The sequence below is a fragment of the Mesocricetus auratus genome, unplaced genomic scaffold, assembly GCF_017639785.1.
Source record: "Mesocricetus auratus isolate SY011 unplaced genomic scaffold, BCM_Maur_2.0 Super-Scaffold_100010, whole genome shotgun sequence".
NCBI lineage: Eukaryota > Metazoa > Chordata > Mammalia > Rodentia > Cricetidae > Mesocricetus > Mesocricetus auratus.
The window spans coordinates 83,403,564-83,422,276 of NW_024429194.1; the positions used below are offsets into that span (position 1 = coordinate 83,403,564).

General features: G+C 44.8%; 1 protein-coding gene across 1 annotated transcript; it reads right to left on the bottom strand.

Annotated features, from left to right (window-relative positions):
- Positions 1-443: 443 nt before the first annotated feature.
- Rbx1 (ring-box 1) lies at positions 444-12,742 on the bottom strand. The gene is made up of 5 exons (XM_005067012.4): positions 12,585-12,742; positions 10,689-10,767; positions 7,044-7,114; positions 3,363-3,448; positions 444-1,566 (listed from the first exon to the last, which is right to left on the bottom strand). The coding sequence occupies exons 1-5, from the start codon at positions 12,660-12,662 to the stop codon at positions 1,554-1,556; spliced, it is 327 nt and encodes a 108-aa protein (XP_005067069.1). The 5' UTR covers positions 12,663-12,742; the 3' UTR covers positions 444-1,553.
- Between the last annotated feature and the right edge of the window lie 5,971 nt (positions 12,743-18,713).

Sequence of the window (18,713 nt, forward strand, 5' to 3'; positions counted from 1 at the left end):
GGTGCCCTCTTCTGGCCTGCAGGCAAACATGAAGGCAAAACAGTGTATGCATAATAAATCTTTAAAAGAAAAATGAGACAGGCAGTGGTGTTGCACACCTTTAGTCCCAGCACTCGGGGGACAGAAACAGGCAGATCTCTGCGTTCAAGGCCAGCCTCGTCTACAGAGCTAGCTCCAGGACAGTAGTAAGGGCTGTTACATAAGAAAAATCTTGTCTCAAAAAGAAAATTTTTTTCTGAAGAAGCAGAAATGTAAATGGGGCAGTGGATGGTGACACATATATTTAATCCCAGCACTTGGGAGGTAGAGGATGGCAGATTTCTGTGAGTTCAAGGTTAGCTAGTCTATGAAGTAAGTTCCAGGACAGTCAGGTCTATACATAGAAACAACAAAAAAGCAGAATTTAATCTTGAAAATGATACTAAAAAAATCAGAAACATCAATTAACATAAATATTTTTATTAAAATTAATTTTGAAAACAAAATGACAGCATTGTTTCACATTTGTGCAGCCTTTTTCTGACAAGAGAAGGCAGCTGGAGTCTGAGATCTGCTTTGAAGTAAATGAAGAATGCTTTCACCGGGAACTGCACGGAAGGAAGGATTTCAGAACCCCTGTAGAACCACAGCAACAAAACCGTTTCTCAGTAGAGACTACAGCCCCTGACAGCATCAGAATGACAACTACTTCCATGGCCAGTGTGTTTAAAGGAAACTTAACACAATTTGAACATTACTTATTTAGGCCATCAATTAAACCCAGGGCCTTGGCCACACATACTGTTGAGCAATACCCCCCACCTCCCAAGCCCACAAACTGGAATTTGTTTTGGAAACAAAGTCTCCTGGACTCCAGGGATCCTTTTTCTTGGCTCCCAAGTACCTGGGATTACAGGCATATACTCAAACTGTCAAAACATCAGTTTTTAACTTGAGTTTAAAATTCACAATATTACCAGCCAAGATTACATAGTAGGATTTTTTTAAGTTTTGTTCCAAAATAGAGAATGCAACATGCTGTACATAACCAGCACTGACCCTGTAGTGTTTCAGTTTACCAAGCCCATTTGCTCATTCTTAGGCTCCCTCATGAGACGAAGGCCCAGAGCAGACCTGGTTGGTCCAAGACCACCACTGAGGCTGTGGGCTGAGTCCCATGTCCTTCTTCATTCAGCTGCCTGGTGCTATCTCAGAAGGAAGACAGAGCCCTCGGTGTTTCCGGGTGCGAGTGACCCCCAATTCCAGCCTTTACAGGTTCCTGTGACCTTGTGATGATGCACCCGCAGGACACCTCCGTTCTGGTGATGACTGCACTTTTTGGGGTTGTTTCTGGCATTGAAGAGGCCCCTTCTCAGGTCACTCCACACATATGAGACAGTAACCATTCTTGAACTTAACGGCTTTATTTGACACAAAATACAATATGGCTGTGGGAACAGCAAACTCCAAAAGCAAAGGAAAGAAAAAAAACACGGTTCTATCTAATTTATAATTAACGGGAAGGTAAGTCACTATATCAGTAACAAATGGGTGAGCTTTAGGGAGAGTCATTTCTAGTGCCCATACCTGAAAGACAAAACAAAGGACCTCATGAGAATGATGGAGAATAAAACCCTAAAAAACCTTTTTTGTTTGTTTCTTTTTCCAGACAGGGTTTCTCTGTGTAGCTCTGGCTGTTCTGGAACTCACTCTGTAGACCAGGCTGGCCTCAAACTTGAGTTCTGGGACCAAGGGCATTCCCTCCCATGCCTGACTTAGGGTTGCTTAATAAAAACTGTGATCGATGAGCTGTAAGTTTGGTATCAGCATCAGCTGAGCTAGGCCACTCAGCTTAACTAACTTGGCACCTGAGGCGGGAGGGTCCTAATGAATTTGAGGCCAGTCTGAATTACAGAATGAGATGCTGTCTCAAATACAAACAACACCGAATAACAAGAGTGGTTTTGGGGGTATATCTATGACCCCTGCTCTGGGTAGGTAGAGGCAGGAGGAATTCTAAAAGTCCCAGGCCAGTGAGGGCTACACTAAGAGACCCCAAACATCACCAGACTATCCCTCCACTCCCAAAGAAAGGTAACAACAGGTGGACGATGAACGTTTGCACAATGGAAGTATCAGGGTTGGGTTACGGAGATTTTTTTTTTTTGGTTTTTCGAGACAGGGCTTCTCTGTGGCTTTGGAGGCTGTCCTGGAACTCGCTTTGTAGACCAGGCTGGTCTCGAACTCACAGAGATCCGCCTGCCTCTGCCTCCCGAGTGCTGGGATTAAAGGTGTGTGCCACCAACGCCCGGCCGGGTTATGGAGATTTACTGACTCATTTCGGTGATACTAGGGACTGAATCCAGGCCCCTGCACAGGCTAGGCAAGTATTCAACCACGGAGTTTTGGCCCCTAGCCCTGGGAATACTTGACCATCGTTTTTTTTTTTTTTCCGAACACTTAATTCACTCTATTTTTCTTGTATAAAAACCCCTATATGGAGGCCACAGCTGGAGCCTGGGTCCTCCTAGCAGAGACTCTGGCGTGGGCTTTCACAAGATGGTCAGTGAATTCCTGATGAGACTTGGTGAACATAGTCTCTTTCCAGAGGTTAGGGGTCAAGTAGCTGTAGGTCTTGGAAATGGCATTAAAGGTGGCCTTGGCAAAGTTACCTAGGGTGGCAATGCAGCCCCTGGCTGATGTGTAGCAGTCATCAATACCAGCCATCATCAGTAGCTTCTTGGGCACAGGAGCAGAGACGATGCCAGTGCCCCTGGGGGCAGGGATGAGACGCACCAACACAGAGCCACAGCGGCCCGTCACTTTGCATGGGACAGTGTGGGGCTTGCCAATCTTGTTCCCCCAGTAGCCTCTCTGCACAGGGACAATGGAAAGCTTGGCCAAGATAATGGCCCCTTGGATGGCAGTGGCTACCTCCTTGGAGCACTTAACACCAAGACCAACATGACTGTTGTAGTCCCCAATAGCAACAAGTCTTGAATCTTTGACCATCATTTTTGACTCCCCTATTTTTCGCTTTGATAGACATAGCTGATTGAAAAAACTCCTATAAAATGCTGGCTAATCCCTGTTTATTTTCTCAAAGCCTGGTTTAAAAATAAGGTGAGGTAGTACATGCCTTTAATCCTTCCACTCAGGAGACAGAGGCAGGTGGATCTCCTAGTTTGAGGCCAGCCTGATCTACATGGTCTACAGAGTGAGTTCCAGGACAGCGAGCCAGTCAAAGCTACTTAGAGAGACTTTGTCTCAAAAACAAAACAAAAACCATGCTCTACCACTCCAGCTGCTTTCAGCTTGAGCCCAGTAAAATGACATTAACTAGAAGACCCAGTCTTAGGACCCCAAACAAGTGAAACACCTACTTTTGGAATTCCCACTCTCTGTTGTCCAAGGGACACACCTGCCTTGTTTTGAGCCATCGGGAGATGCAGTGGAAATGAAAAGCATGCTGAAAGAGAAGACAAATTGTCACACGTCACTGCAGCCACGACCAATCATGGGATGCTAGGAGGGGACAGACAACAGGGGCAGCCTCGAATGAGGGCAACATCCCACAGAACATCTTGGAACCCTTCTTATGGATAAGGATATTTCTAACAAAACACATGACACGCCCCTACTGCTGAAGAAATGAATCATCAGGGAACACAGGAATAAGTTCTGACAGTGAGGTCCTGTCTCTTTAAGGGCATGTGCTTCCTGTTGCCATTTAGCTGTTGACAGGATACTTGTACATCTCTGAGAAAGGAGGTCCTGACCACAGACCTCAAATGTGAGAAAAGACAACTCTTCTTTCAGAGCAACAATTTTCTAGAAGATTCTATTCATTCAGACTCTTAACATGATTCATCATGAAAAACCAACCAAACAGAAAACTCAAAATCCAATCCAACCAGCACTCTACATACTTATTACCCCAGCACTTGTAAGGTGGAGTATGGGGAACCAAGAGTTCAAGGTCACATTCAGTTAAACACCCACTTCAGGACCAGCCTGAGCTGCAGGAGACCCTATCTAAAACAAATAAGGCAACAAAACAAAAAGCCCCCTCAGAATTTCCAAGAGACAGGACCTGAGACACTTCCGGAAACATCTAGGTATTGGGGACAGTTTATCCAAAGTTAGGTAATAGCTACCACGTTCCTGCTAAGTACCCTACAAAATGGGGCTTAACCCCCAGACCAGCAAGAATGCAAAGGCAAGCTGGCTATGAATGAAGTCTCAATGCAAATGGACTCCATCTTTCTTCCTCTTAATTTAAAATGCAGTAAAGAGTGTATTTAGCAGAAGGCATACTTTACCAAGCGCACATTGACAGCCCAGGTTTATAGAAGTTGACATCTGTTACCTCATTCAAGCCCACTGTAACCCTGGCAAGCAGGCATGACAGATATTACTATCTGTACTTTACAGACAGGAAACTGGACACCAAACAAATGACTTGTCTAATTCACAGAGCTGGTTCATATAAGACTCAGTGGCAGACCATGACCTGGCTCTCCTATATGGCAAGTTAGCTGAATAAATACATCTTGATCTAAATTTTTGTTAAAGAAACTTTCCTTTGTTTTTTTTTCAAGACAGGGTTTCTCTGTGTAGCCATGGTTAAAGTTGAAGATCCTCAAATTTGGGGATCCACCTGTCTTTGTCTCCTGAGTGATGGCACAGACCACCATACCTGGCTCAAAAATTCTTTTTTTTTTTTTTTTTTTTTGGTTTTTCGAGACAGGGTTTCTCTGTGGCTTTGGAGGCTGTCCTGGAACTCACTTTATAGACCAGGCTGGCCTCGAACTCACAGAGATCCGCCTGCCTCTGCCTCCCGAGTGCTGGGATTATAGGCGTGCACCACCAACGCCCGGCTTCAAAAATTCTTAAATTTAGATAAAAAGCCCAGTGTGGTGGCACATGCCTTGAATCCCAGCACAGGCAGATCTGTGTTCCAAGTCAGCTAGGGATACAAATTGAGTGTCTAAATTAATAAAAATTTAAAATTACATTTATTTGTGTTTATGTTTGTGGGCACAAGTATGCAGGCACTCACATGGAGATCAGAGGATAACATGAGGAGTGGCTTCTCTCCTACTACGGGGGCTCCAGATACTGAACTGACTGTCAGGGTTGTCACTAAGCACCTCATTCACTGACCCACCTCCACAGGCTCACCCCTGCCCTTCATATAGAGGAATATTACCTTTAGTCTCAAGGAGGTGAGGGCAAAGCACCTGGTGTGTCTCTATCTCCATGAATGTTTAACAGCATCTATGGCTAATGAGGTCTGTGAAGTGGCCAGAGGGTCCAGACAGAGAAGGAAGAGTGTGCAGGAGCGGGTGGGAGACAGCATCAAGGCCACAAGGAAGAGTGAGTACCAGTGAGGGCCACCCCCAAATCAATATTCATTTAGCTTTCTTTTAAAGATCATTACTTTTAATTATGTGTGTGTGTGCCTACTGTGGGTATGTGCAAGTGCCTGCACAATTCCCTCAGCCGGAATCACAGGTGATTCCCTGCTGTGGGTGCTGGGAACTGGACTTGGGCTTTGAAAGAGCAGTATGTGCCCTTAACTCCTGATCCCTCATTTAGCTTTTTTTTTTTTCTTTTTTGGTATTTTTGAGTCAGGATTTCTCTGTATAGCCCTGGAACTTGCTATGTAGACCAGGCTGGCCTTGAACTCAGAGATCTGCCTGACTCTGCCTCCTGAGTGCTGGGATTAAAGGCATATTACATCACCACTTCTCTGTAGCTTTCTTAATAAATATTTCTTCTTACTATGTCCTGGGAGCCATTCTAAGTACTTTAAAAACATTTGTTTGAGGGGGTTAAAGAGATAACTCAGAGAGAAAGAGCACTGGCTGCTATTCCAAAAGATCCGGGTTCAATTTCTAGAACCCACATGGCAGGTCACAATTGTCTGTAACTCAAGATTCAGGGGATCTGACACTCTCATACACATATACATGCAGGTGAAACACCAATGTACATTAAATAAAACTTAAAAATTAAACAGTTCAAGGCTAGCCTGATCTACAAAGTGAATTCCAGGCCAGGCTCCAAAGTTACACAGAGAAGCTCGACTAAAAAACAAACACCATTTATTTGCTTTGGGTGGCACATGTGTGTAAGCTGGGACAACTTGTGGGAGTCAGTCCTCCCTTCTACCATGTGTGTCCTAGAACTCAAGTTCAGGTCATAAGGCGTGGCAGCAAGATCCCTTAGCCACTAAGCCATCTCATTAGTCCTCTAAGCACTTTTTAAATCATTTAATCCTGTTTACACTTTCACTATTAGCCACATTTTACCTGAGGGAACCCAGGATTAGAGACCTTAAATGTTCTGGCAAAGTCACTTAGCTAGTAAAACAGAAACAGAGGATGACCTGAGCCTACAATCTGTGACTCCCTGTGTCATAGTGGAAGCTGTGCATCCAGGGCTGATGAGTCAGGGCAACATCAGCTCATGTGACTATGGTTCTATAGATGAACTCTGACGTGCTAGAAACTACATATTCTTTGTCTCTTCTCCTTCACAGCTGTCACACCCTGCAAGGCTGTATGTTCAGTCCAACATCGGTGCATTAAATATTTCTAGCAGGAGCCATAAACACACACACACACACACACACACACACACACACACACACACACACACACACACACACACACAAACACGCTGCACAAATTCACCAAACCTCATCCCAGACACTTCTCTTGGAAGGTCTGTTGAGAAGGTGAGAAGGTACAGATATTCTCCTAAGACTGTTTTTGACTTTATAATCCCTAAAGGTGGCTGAATATTCAAACACTACACAGGAAAGTAGGCCATTTAATAATAATTAAGACACACTAGTTTTTCTTTATAATAACTACTGTTTATCTGGTTAAAGGTAAATACTGTAAGGATTTAAAATCTGCCTTTATTATTTGTACATCTTTTGGGAGAAAGGTGGGCTACTCATTTTTTCCCCTAATAATTTTCAAGACTGCCAAAGCAATGACAAGTCGCAATGCATGCATAAGCCATTCGGATAGGTAAACATGGTTCCTTACATTACAGACTCCCCACGCAACAGTACACTCTTCGGAAGTAGCAGACGCCTGGTTGGCCTGACATTCAATGCCTGTGGGAACAAGAGCAAAAGCATCACTGGACCTGTGGGCAGCAGCTTCCAATCCAGCCAGCCAGGTCCTACAGTAATAACTGGCCATTAACCATTTTCAATGGATGTGAAGAATGTGGGGAGAGCCATATGGTGGCTCACACCTATAATCCCAGACTTGGGAGGCAGAGGCAGGAGGGTCTCAGTGAGTCTGAGGCCAGCTAAGGCTACTCATTTGTTTCCCTAATAAATTTCAAGATGGGCAAAGCAGGAAAAGTGGTAATGCATTTTTTACAAAGTGTTATTGACGATGGCACCAAAGTGTCTCCCTTCTGAAAAACAAAATGTTTAGGAAAGACTATTTATTCTGGTACAATTATATCGAGCTAGCAGATGATAAGCAGAAACCCCAGAGGCATTACGGCATTACTGGTCTGTCTCTCTCTCACACACATACCTATATATACACTGCATACATTCAAGCTGCCTTGAATTTGCTATGTAGCCAAGGATGAGTTTGAACTCTTAATCTTCCTGGTTCTCCCACTATAGTAGTTTGAATGTAATTGGCCCCCATATGCTTATAGGGTGTGGCACTATTAGGAGGTGTGGCTTTGTTGGAGTGGGTGTGGCCTTGCTGGAGGAAGTGTGTCACTGTGGGATGGGCTTTGAGGTTTCCTATGTCAGGATATCATCCAGTGTCTGAGTCAACTTCCTGTTGTCTGCAAGATGCAGGACTCTGAGCCTCTCCTCCAGCACCACATCTGCCTGCATGCAGCCATGCTCCCTGCCATAATGGACTGCACCTCTGAAACTATAAGTCAGCCACCCCAATTAGATGTTTTCCTAGAAGAGTTGCTGTGGTCATAGCTGGGTGGTGGCGATGCTTGCCTTTAAGCCCAGCACTTGGAAACAGGCACACAGATCTCTGTGAGTTCGAAGCCAGTCTGGTCTACAGAGCCATAGCCATTAAACAGAGAAACTCTATCTTGAGGGAGGAAAAAAAAGAGTTGCTGTGGTCATGGTTATCTCTTCACAGCAACAGAAACCATATCTAAGACAACTCATACAATTACTGGGATTCCAAGTATATACCATCATACTCAGATATGTCACAGGTTTTTGTTTCAGAAGTTCAATATTTTATCTCATGTGACATTTTAAACATAATGAGGGAAGCAGGGACAGGAGGATCATGAATTTGAAGTCAGCCTGTCTATGCACCATTTCAAAAAAAAACCAAAAATCTTAAAAAATAAAAATAAATAAAAATAAACAGGACATTTAACCCCAGAGGCAGGTGGATATGAGTTTAAGCCAGCCTGGTCTATAGAGCAAGTTCCAGGACAGCCAGGCCAGGGCTGTTACTCAGAACAAAAACAAGAGGCTGAAGAGATGGCTTAGTGATTAAGAGCACTGGCCGATCTTCCAGATGTCTTGAGTTCAATTCTCAGAACCCACAAAAAGGCTCACAACATCTGTAGTGGGAAGTGATGTCCTCTTCTGGCAAAGAGGCATACACGCAGATAGAGAACTCATATATATAAAATAAATAAAAAATTAAAAACTCGGGAAGGTGGTGGTGCACAGATCGAGCTCCAGAACAAGCTCCAAAGCCTCAGAGAAACACAAACAAACCAAACAAAAACAAGACACACACCACATTATTAGACAATGTAAGTATCTAGTGAGGAAAAAATACACTAGGGCTCTTTTGTCCTCCCGAGAAGTATGAAGTATGTTCTCTGGAATGTAGAGACTCACAGTGACTTAAATAGAGAAGGTAAGAAGGATGAGCTGGGCGTTGGTGGCTCACATCTTTAATCCCAGCACTCGGGAGGCAGAGTCTGTGAATTCAAGTCTAGCCTGGTCTACAGACAAGAGTTCCAGGACAACCTCCAAAGCAATACAGAGAAACCCTGTCTTGAAAAACACAAAAATCAAAAAAGGATGAGAGTTCAAAGGAAGTAAGACCTTCTCTAGTGCAACTTATGAAAATACAAGGGACAGAGACTGGCATTTACAGAACCAGAGACTCCTCTGGCATTTAAGCTGCCATGTGTCAGTAATGGGTCCTCCCATCTACATTAACCATGGCAACTGCTGATCTGCTTTCACTGTAGCATAAAAAAGAAAAGGCCAAAGTTCAAAGAAACTCAGCCCTCAACAACCACCAGCAAATGGCACAAGTGCTTTCCAACACAAATCTTTTGATTCATGCTTTCCATGTGCTCAGACTGTTACACTATTTGATTTTTGTTATTCATCTAGCAAATATTCAGTGCAAGTTTAATATGTATTAGACAACACACTAGAGCAGTAAATAACATGGTTAAAAAAGACAACCACTTAATTAAATGATAAACATAAAGGGATACTATGGCATATGCTTAGGAATATCTGAGAGAACTGCCAGTACATGTGTAAATGTGAACAAAGTGGGGGATACACACACATATCACACACACACAAAGACACACACAGAGATGATGTTTGGACCAGCAAACACAGAATTTTAGATTATATATGGTTGAATATAAATTTGCTTTATAATATATTCACTTATTTAATGTGTATCGGTGTTTTACCTGCACCAGCGTATACCTGGTCTGTTGGAAGCCAGAAGAGGACTTTGAATATCCTGAGACTGAAGTGATAGACCATTTGGTCGCTGGGAATTAAACCTGGGTCCTCTGGAAAAGCAGCCAGTGCCATCCCTCCAGCCTGTGACTGTAAATCTTGCCCAACAAAACCTAGCTCAGATAAGACTACTGAAGCTCAAACTTTAGCCTTGTAATTCGCCACAATACTCCTGCCATTGCTTCCCAAATGCTGGGATTACAGGCATGCACGGCTCTATCCTACCTTCAAAGGTCATTTTCTTTCATTATTTTTGCCTTTGTGTCTGTGTAAGATGGGAAGTAACAGCAACTCTTCCCACAACTCATTCTACATGGGATCTTGTTGGCTTTACAATGAATATTTTATTCTGAGAGCTGGGGATGCCTCCAAGACATTATTTAAAAAACAAAACAATTTAACTCTTTATTTGAAATGGTTGATAGCAACTTTGGGCAAATTAGTTTTAACTACTTAAGTTAGTAATAAAAATAATTATGAGCCGGGTGTTGGTGGCGCACGCCTTTAGTCCCAGCACTCGGGAGGCAGAGGCAGGTGGATCTCTGTGAGTTTGAGGCCAGCCTGGTCTACAAGAGCTAGTTCCAGGACAGCCTCCTAAACAATACAGAGAAACCCTGTCTCGGAAAAACAAAAACAAAAAGAAACAAAAATATAAGTATGAGGAGCTGAGTGATGATGACTCAGGCATTTAATCCCAGACCTCAGGAGGAAGAGAAAGATGGATCGGAGTTTGAAGCCAGCTGGTCTACAGTACAGTCAAGGTTACACACAGAGAAACTATGTCTCAAAGAACAAAACAATCTATTTCAAACACACCAATGGATGAGATGCACTTGTGCCCAAGGGTTTTGACCCTACTTTGTATTTACTTGTGAAAAAGAAAATTGGTCACATCAGGATGAACCCCATTTCTGTAACCTTTTGCACTTCTCCCCATCCTCCCTGAGTTACTTACAAAGATCCATAATGTGGTTCCTGCAGATGGCACAGTTATCAACCACAATATCCCAGGCCCAGAGGGCTACTGCATTCCACTGCAAAGACAAAGGGGGAAACAATGCGTTTTCCTTGTAATGTACCAGACTCATTAGGATTTCAGGTTTCAACTCCAGCTCCCTGGCCATAGGGTCTATCAAAGAAAGAATGCTTTTGGATTATGCTATTTGGACTACATCAGAGAACAACAGCAAACCACATGTATGCTTCCTCATTCATCCGGAGATGGAGCATATAAACATGGGACACATCAATCTTCTGTAAAATAATTTAGCTAGTCATACCAAGGTAAGCAAATCAGAAATATTTTAAACACCTTTTTTAGATTTAAATAAGTACAAACTTGAGTTATTGTGCAGCTTTCCCTGGCAGGTGTCGAAGGAAGTCTCTGCTCTTCAAGCAGTTTCGGACACACAGGCAAGGTGGTGAACAGAACAGAGTAAGACCATGACTGGATCATAAAGTGGATAATCGTGGGATAAGCTGGCTAGCCAGTCACCTACCTAGTGTCAGTCAGTACTCAGAGCAAGGTCATCATTTGAATCTTACCAGATTAATTCATGGCAAAGTAGAATCCACTACACTTTTCTTTTCCTCTTATCCTGGAAACTGACAGTCTCAACTTTTATATGTCCAAGCTATTAATTCTAGTAAGCAAGTAGTTCAACTGGCTTCTGCAATTATACATACATTCTGCCAGATACCCCTTTCAAGGACTACTTTGATGTGACTTCTCAACTCTTCATCTCTTTCAAATTCAAGTCTCAGAAGTTCAGTAACTTCTACATTACTTTTTATACCACAGCATCAACTGGGGGGGCGGGGGACGGGACGATTACTTCTATTCTTCAACATGGCTGCTGGCTGTAACTGAGCAGCAATGGCCACAATGAGACGCCAGAAAAGGGGGTGGGGTGGAGAGTGTGCTCGGCGACACATTCCAAAAACATGTATGAAAGCATCTCCCCGACTACAAGATCTTCGTTTTTTACAGATTTATGTACTCTCAGGTAGGAACTGACACTTTTCTCTCAAGCCGATGGCAAACTGTGGAGGGAAACAGCATGCAAAAGGACGTGCCACATTTTTGCCTTCCTGCTCCCAAATCATTAACGATTAGTACTTCACTTTCCTAAATGCCACAAGTTCTGGGCTTGCTTTTAAAACAAAGCCCACGAAGCTTCTTAATTGCTGATTTTTTTGTTGTTGTTAGAAGGGTACCCGGACATTACAGAACTATGGGACTGGCAGAGCCTACGAGACAAGCAATAGTCATTTCGGAAGAACCGAGTCCTACACTCGAGACTAGGGATTTAGAGGCTAACGGAGGCCTCCGCATACAATCGAGGACCCAGACCAGGTCTCTCGGGAGTCAATAGACTCAGGGATCCAGGAAGGGGCGGGGCAAGAACACCGCCAGGGCTCCTTAGGGCCTCCTCTGCGGTAGGAGCGCAGGTTCCCGGCTTTCTCCGCACTGCCCCATCCTCCACCCGCCGCAGTCTCTCCAAGAGTCTCCATTCCACCCACCCCACCCTGTCCTTCCCCCACCTCTCAGTCAATTCAGTGACAGCTCAAGCGCTTGGCTCCCGCAACGAAATCGACTCAGAGTCTTTCAGTAAGCCGTTCTGCGATTGGCCCCTCAGCTTCCCCAGCGAATCTAATGTGGCCTCAGCGAGTGGGTCACTATCATGCCGATCAATCCTAAAGCCCGCCCCCCAGCTTCCTCTTCGTGGTACCCGGTCCCAGGAACGCCCTGAAATGAAGCTCTTTCCCCCGCGCCTCGCTCGTCCTGGGGCCTGCCAGCCACATCCACGCCTCTCTAGCTTCCCTGAGGAAGGTGCTGGCGAGACCCAACCTTTTTCACTTCAAAGCGCTTCTTGCCCGCGCCGCTGTTGGTGCCGCTGGGGGTATCCACATCCATCGCTGCCGCCATTTTGGAAACACACTGTCTATCACCGGGCCACTGCGCTTGCGCACCGGCTCACACGTCGCCTCCGGCTCCCCACACCAGGCTCCTCCTCCGGCACCTCTCCCCTTATTGGCGCGCGCGGTGGGAGGGGCGGGGCCTGTTGCTACGCCCCTTAAAGGCGCAGGCGGATGTTCTTCACCCTCAGCCGGGGAGTAGGCTGGAGTGTGGAGGCGGTCCGGGCGGGGCCGGGCGGGGCCGGGCTACGTGATCCAACCGGTGGGAATGTCCGGGAGGTTTCACGATGCTCGCCATCAGGGAAGCCCCTTGACTTGATTCCTTCTTCTGGGGCGGCGTCTGCTCTCCTCTTCCTTGTCCGGACTCACACCTGGTCCATTCTCACAGCGCTGCCCTCCGAGGCTGTGATGGAAGGGGCTTGGGCGGGTCTGCGGAAACCCGAGACTCCACGCGGGCTAGGCGTTGGGACAGTGTCCCGGAGCCCTGCGGCCAGGCTTCCCTGTGCCGAGTTCCCAGTGAGTTTGGGAAATGATTCGATGGGGAGAGAAGAGGCCTGAATGTTCTGCCCTCTAGACCTAACAGACATTCTGCAGCTCCCTCGCCAGAAAGAGATGGATAACGCCTAGGGGCCTCCCCTAACCAGCCAGCCCTAAAGGTCGTCCCTTTCTCCCCGTTTCCTATCGGAATTTGACTACTTGTACTACGGCTAAACTAGTTTTTATCTGTAGTGGCTGAACTTGAATTTGGATGAAGCATTGTGATAATCTTACGGTTCATTTCCATCGAGCTAAACATGTTCTTTACATCATACTTCCACGTTTAGTCCAGGCCTCCATGGTTTTACCTCCTAGACTAGCAGAGGCATGACTGGAATACATCACTTTGAATTTTTTATATTTTTATTTGTCCTATAATCCTAGGACTTGGGAGGAGGAAGTTGTGTTCCAATGCCCACAACAGGACAACAAAAGAGTTATACCTGAAATGTCACATATCCTTTTAAAAGAGATACTTACTGGAGAGTAATGGAGTGTTGCTGATGTCATTACTGAGCAGGGCAATACATCCAGAAACAACACAGCTTTAACTTGCACAAAGAAAATGTGTGGAGAGTCTTGCTGGGTCTGTGTGCGTTTGCCCAAGTTCTGTCTCCCATGTTAAAAACTGTCATTCATTTGTTATGTGTTAACAAATCACCTATGGGATGCTAGAAATCCATAGTTAATTAAGATATTGAGGACATTCTCATTCATTATTCAGCAATATATCTTGAGTATATACCAGGTCTTTTAGATTTTGGTTTATTCTTTTTTTTAAAGATTTATTTACTTATTATGGATACAGTATTCTGCCTGCATGCTAGAAGAGGACACCAGATCTCATCATAGATAAGGTTGTGAGCCCCCATGTGGTTACTGGGAATCGAACTCAGGACCTCTGGTAGAGCAGCTAGTTCTCTTAACCTCTGAGCCATCTCACCAGCTCCAATTTTGGTTTATTCTTATTATTTATTATTATTTTTGAGACAGTCTAACTCTAGCCCAGGCTGGCTTTGATGGTTTTTTTTTTCTTCTTCTTTTTTTGAGACAGGGTTTCTCTGTGTAACTTTGGAACCTGTACTGGAATTAGCTCTTGTAGACCAGGCTGGCCTCGAACTCACAGAGATCTGCCTGCCTCTGCCTCCCAAGTGTTGGGATTCAAGGCATACACCACCACCACCAGGCCAGGCTGGCCTTGAAATCTGAGCAATTCTGTTGCTTCTGCCTCTCAAGTGCTAGAGATAGAAGGGGTGAGCCACCGTGCTCAGCTGTACCAGGTTCTATTTAAACAGGAAAGCCACAGTGATGAAGTCAATTCTTAGTAGGGAAACAAAACACAAATCAACTATAGCAGGAAGTCTCAGGGAGCAATGCATGTTACAGAAGACAAGTTGATGAGACTCAAGGGAGGAGTCGACAATATGTCTTGAGTACTATGCATACATTTTAAGACAGGCATTGAACAATTTGTTATTGTGTGAACATTATATATGGTAATTTCACAAACCTAGATGGGGTAGCCTTTTACACACTGAAGTTACATGGTTAACTTACTACTCCCAGTCTCCAAACCTGCACATATTGTTCCTGTGCTGACTACCATAAGCAAGCTTAACACAATAGTATCCATAGATCTAAACACAGAAAATGTATATTGAAGATATGCTATACAAATGCTGGCTGAAAAAAATGCTGGGCAGTGGTGGCACACGCCTTTAAAGCCAGTACTTGGGAGGCAGAGACATGCAGATCTCATGAATTTGAGGCCAGCCTAGTCTACCAAGTGAGTTCCAGGACAGTCAAGGCTACACAGAGAAATCTTGGGGGAAAAAAGTGCTGGCTGTACTAGAAAGATGGCTCAGCAGTAAAGTGCACTGACTATTCTTCCGGAGGTCTTGGGTTCAATTCCCAGCACCCACATGGCTGCTCACACCTGTCTGTGACTCCAGTTCCAGGGCTTCTGACGCCCTCACACAGACATGCATACAGAACACCAATGCACATTTTAAAAAAATTATAAAATAAAGGAATAAAAAAGTGCTGCTTGTCGATGTGGCTCAGGTGTAGGGCACATAAATCTCTTTATTATGCTCTCAGCACTGTAATAAACAAGAGGGTGTAGAAAATGATGGGTGGGGCTGGAGAGACGGCTCAGTTGCTAAGAGCACTTGCTGCTCTTGCAGAAGACGTGGGTTTGCTTCCCAGCGCCCATGTGATGGCTTACAACTATCTGTAATTTCGGTTCCCAAAGATCCAATGCCCTCTTCTGGCCTCTATGGACACATGGTACACACACATACATGCAGCCAAACATTCATACACATAAAATAAGAACAAGATCTTAGAAGAGAGAAACAAAGGGGGCTGGAAAGATGGCTCAGTAGTTGATAAGTACCTGCTCCTTTAGAGGACTCAGGTTCAATTCCCAGCACCCACATGGCAGCTCATAACTGTCTGTAACTCCAGTTCCAGGGATCCATCCCACCAGGCACACATGTCATGCACTTTGGAGGCAAAGGCAGGAGGATTTCTGTGAGTTCGAGGTCAGCTTGGTCTATAGAGCAAGTTCCAGGACAGTCAGAACTGTTACACAGAGAAACCCGTCTCAAAACACACACACACACACACACACACACACACACACACACACACACACACACACACACACACAAACAAAACACAAAACCCCACACATATAAAATAAATCTTACAGAAAGAAACAAAGTCTAGCAAGATGGCTCAGCAGGTAAAAGCACTTGCCCCCCAAGTTCAACGTCTGACTTCAACCCTCAGGATCCACATGGTGGAAGGAAATTGATTCTAGCACATTGTCCTCTGAGCCCTACATGTGTACTGAGGGGTACGTGTGCCATACATGTTATTCATGCACACACGAGTAACATGGAGGGCTGGAGAAATGGTTCAGTGGCTAAGAGCCCTTTGTACTCTCCGAGTTTGACTACTAACACCCATGCTGGACAGCTCACAACCACCTGTCACTCTAGGTCTAACGGGCCTGACAAACACATGGCATACACATGTACAGTGGCACACATACATACAAATAATAAAAACAGCCAGGTGTGTGGTCCACACTTTTAGTCCCAAGTCCTCAAGAGCCAGAGACTGGTGGGTCTCTCTGAGTTTTTTTATTTATTTCATTATTTATTACATTCCGATCTCAGTTCCCCCCTCTCCTCTTTTCCTGCTTTCCCCTCTTCCTCCCCACCCCACCTCCCATCAGCTCCTCAGAGAGGGTAAGGCCTCCCCTAGGATGTCAGCTAAGTCTGTCCCATCACCTTGTTGAGGCAGGACCAAGTCCACACATCCCCGTCCCCGTCCCTCATGTCTAGGCTGAGCAAGGTGTCTCTCCATAGAGAATAGACTCTACTAAGTCAGGTTATGCATTCGAGTTAGATCTTTGTCCCACTCCCAGTGGCCTCATATACTGCCCAAGGCACACCATTGTCACCTGTATCCAGGGGGCCTAGTTTGGTCCTATGCCATTTCCCCCGTTTCAGTGTGGAGTCAGTGGTCTCTCACTAGTTCTGGTGAGCTGATTCTGTGGGTTTCCCCATCATGGCCTTGACTCTTTGTTTATACTATAGCTCTTCCCTCACTGGGGTTGTAGTAGATAGTAGTAGATCTCTTCATCAGCTTCCATCCATTTCTGGAAGAGGGATCTAGCTTCTCTGGGGTTGTGGATTGTAGGCTGGTTATCCTTTGGTTTATTTCTGGTATTCACTCATGGATGAGTACATTCTTTGTCTTTCTGAGTCTGTGTTACTTCACTAGGATGTTTTTTTTTCTTAATTCTGCCAAGTCTCTATGAATTTAAGGCCAGCCTCTTTTACATAGAGGTCTAGGCCAGCCAGACTACATAGCAAGACTTTGTCTCAAAAAGAAACACACACAAAAAATAGCTCTTTAAATGAATTAAGACACAGAACACATGTGTACAGGACATATATCATGAAAGAAGCCTGCAAGAGGGGAGGTTAGATGAGTAGATGTGCTAATGTGAAGCAGCCACACCACGTGAGTGTTAATCATTCCTGAAATTCTTTTGGTGCTACCATACTGTCTTTTGTTTTGTTAGTGTCTTTTTGAGAAAGAGTCTCAGGTATCCAAGGATGCCTGGAACTCCTTATGTGGCCAAAATGGACCTTGAACTTCTTATCCATGTTCTTATTCATTGTGCTAGGATCAGAGGCATGCACCAATGTGCTCCGTTATGCAGTGTAGGGGTTGGACTCAGGCTTTGTGCATGCCGAACAACCCCCTACCAATGGTGCTATATTGCTATCCCACCGACATCTTCCAAAAGCTCACCCAAATCAAAAGGATCTTTAAAATCCATCCTTTTCAACCTCTTGTCCAAAGTCTGAACCAGAAAAATTCTTGTCAGGAACAAACAAACAATTAAAAAAATCAAATTATTAAAAAAATTATTACTCTTACTTTTAGGTCCTCACCCTAGATATCTTTGTCCAGATTTTTGTCCCCTACTATATATTCACTAGGCCAGAAGCATACTCACTTAGGGGACCATGTTTCATGTGGGTTAATGACCAAGTACCCTTGTAGTGGGATTAAAGGCTGGGATAAAGACCAGTTTGGCTGGAGATTGAATCTAGGGGTATATATCAAGCAAACACTACCAATGAGCTACTTTTGCCATACTTGTATTTCTTCTTATTTCATTTGTGTGTGTGTGTGCATGTGTGCATACCCCGAGCCAGGGAGACATCCACTTGGTTTTCTGAGACAGGGTCTCACACTGGCCTTGAAGGCTAGGCTGGCTAGGCAGTGAGCTCCAGCTTCATTGCAGTTAGTTGGTTATGGGGTTTGAACTCATGTTCATGCTTATAAAACAAGCTGCCCTGTTGATTCAAGGCCTCTCTATGTAGCGCTGACTGTCTTGGAACTTGCTACAGGATCAACTTGAACTCAAAAGACATCTGTGTGTCTTCGTCTCCCAGATGCTGGGATTAGAGAAGACTGGGTCTTGCTGTGAGGTTTATGTTGATCTGGAATTCTGGGTATCTGATCTTCCCCTCTCACCCTCATGAGCAACGGGATTGCAGGCATGTACCACCACACCAGCTTTATTTCAGTTTCCCTCTTGTAATCTTTGTGAAGAAGGCAGCAGCACTAATTAGCAAGTCCTTTGCTTTGACAGCACTAGAATGAGATCTGGATGACTTTAGGATCTATTTATTTTGTTTTTTGAGACAGGGTTTCTCTGTGTAGCTTTGGAGCCTGCCCTGGAACTCTTTCTGTAGCCAGGCATGTGATATCACCGCCTGGCTTTTGCTTTCCTTTCTTGAGACAGGGTTTCACTGTGTAGCCCTGGCTGCCTTGAACTTGCTCTGTAGACCAGGCTGGACTGAAATGCCACCACTACCTAGTGGGTTTGATTTTTTTGTTTTGTTTTCCTCAGTGTTAGGGATCAAGCCCAGGGCCTCCTTATTAGTAAAGAGCTTGACCATTCCACTACTCCCTAGTTTAAAGAAGGGCC

Coding starts and splice junctions, on each gene's coding strand:
- Rbx1 (XM_005067012.4), bottom strand. CDS start 12,662: ATGGCGGCAGCGATGGATGTGGATACCCCCAGCGGCACCAACAGCGGC. Junction 10,768..12,584: donor AGCGCTTTGAAGTGAAAAAG/GTTGGGTCTCGC, acceptor TTGTCTTTGCAG/TGGAATGCAGTAGCCCTCTG. Junction 3,449..7,043: donor TTGCGTGGGGAGTCTGTAAT/GTAAGGAACCAT, acceptor CTTCTCTTTCAG/CATGCTTTTCATTTCCACTG.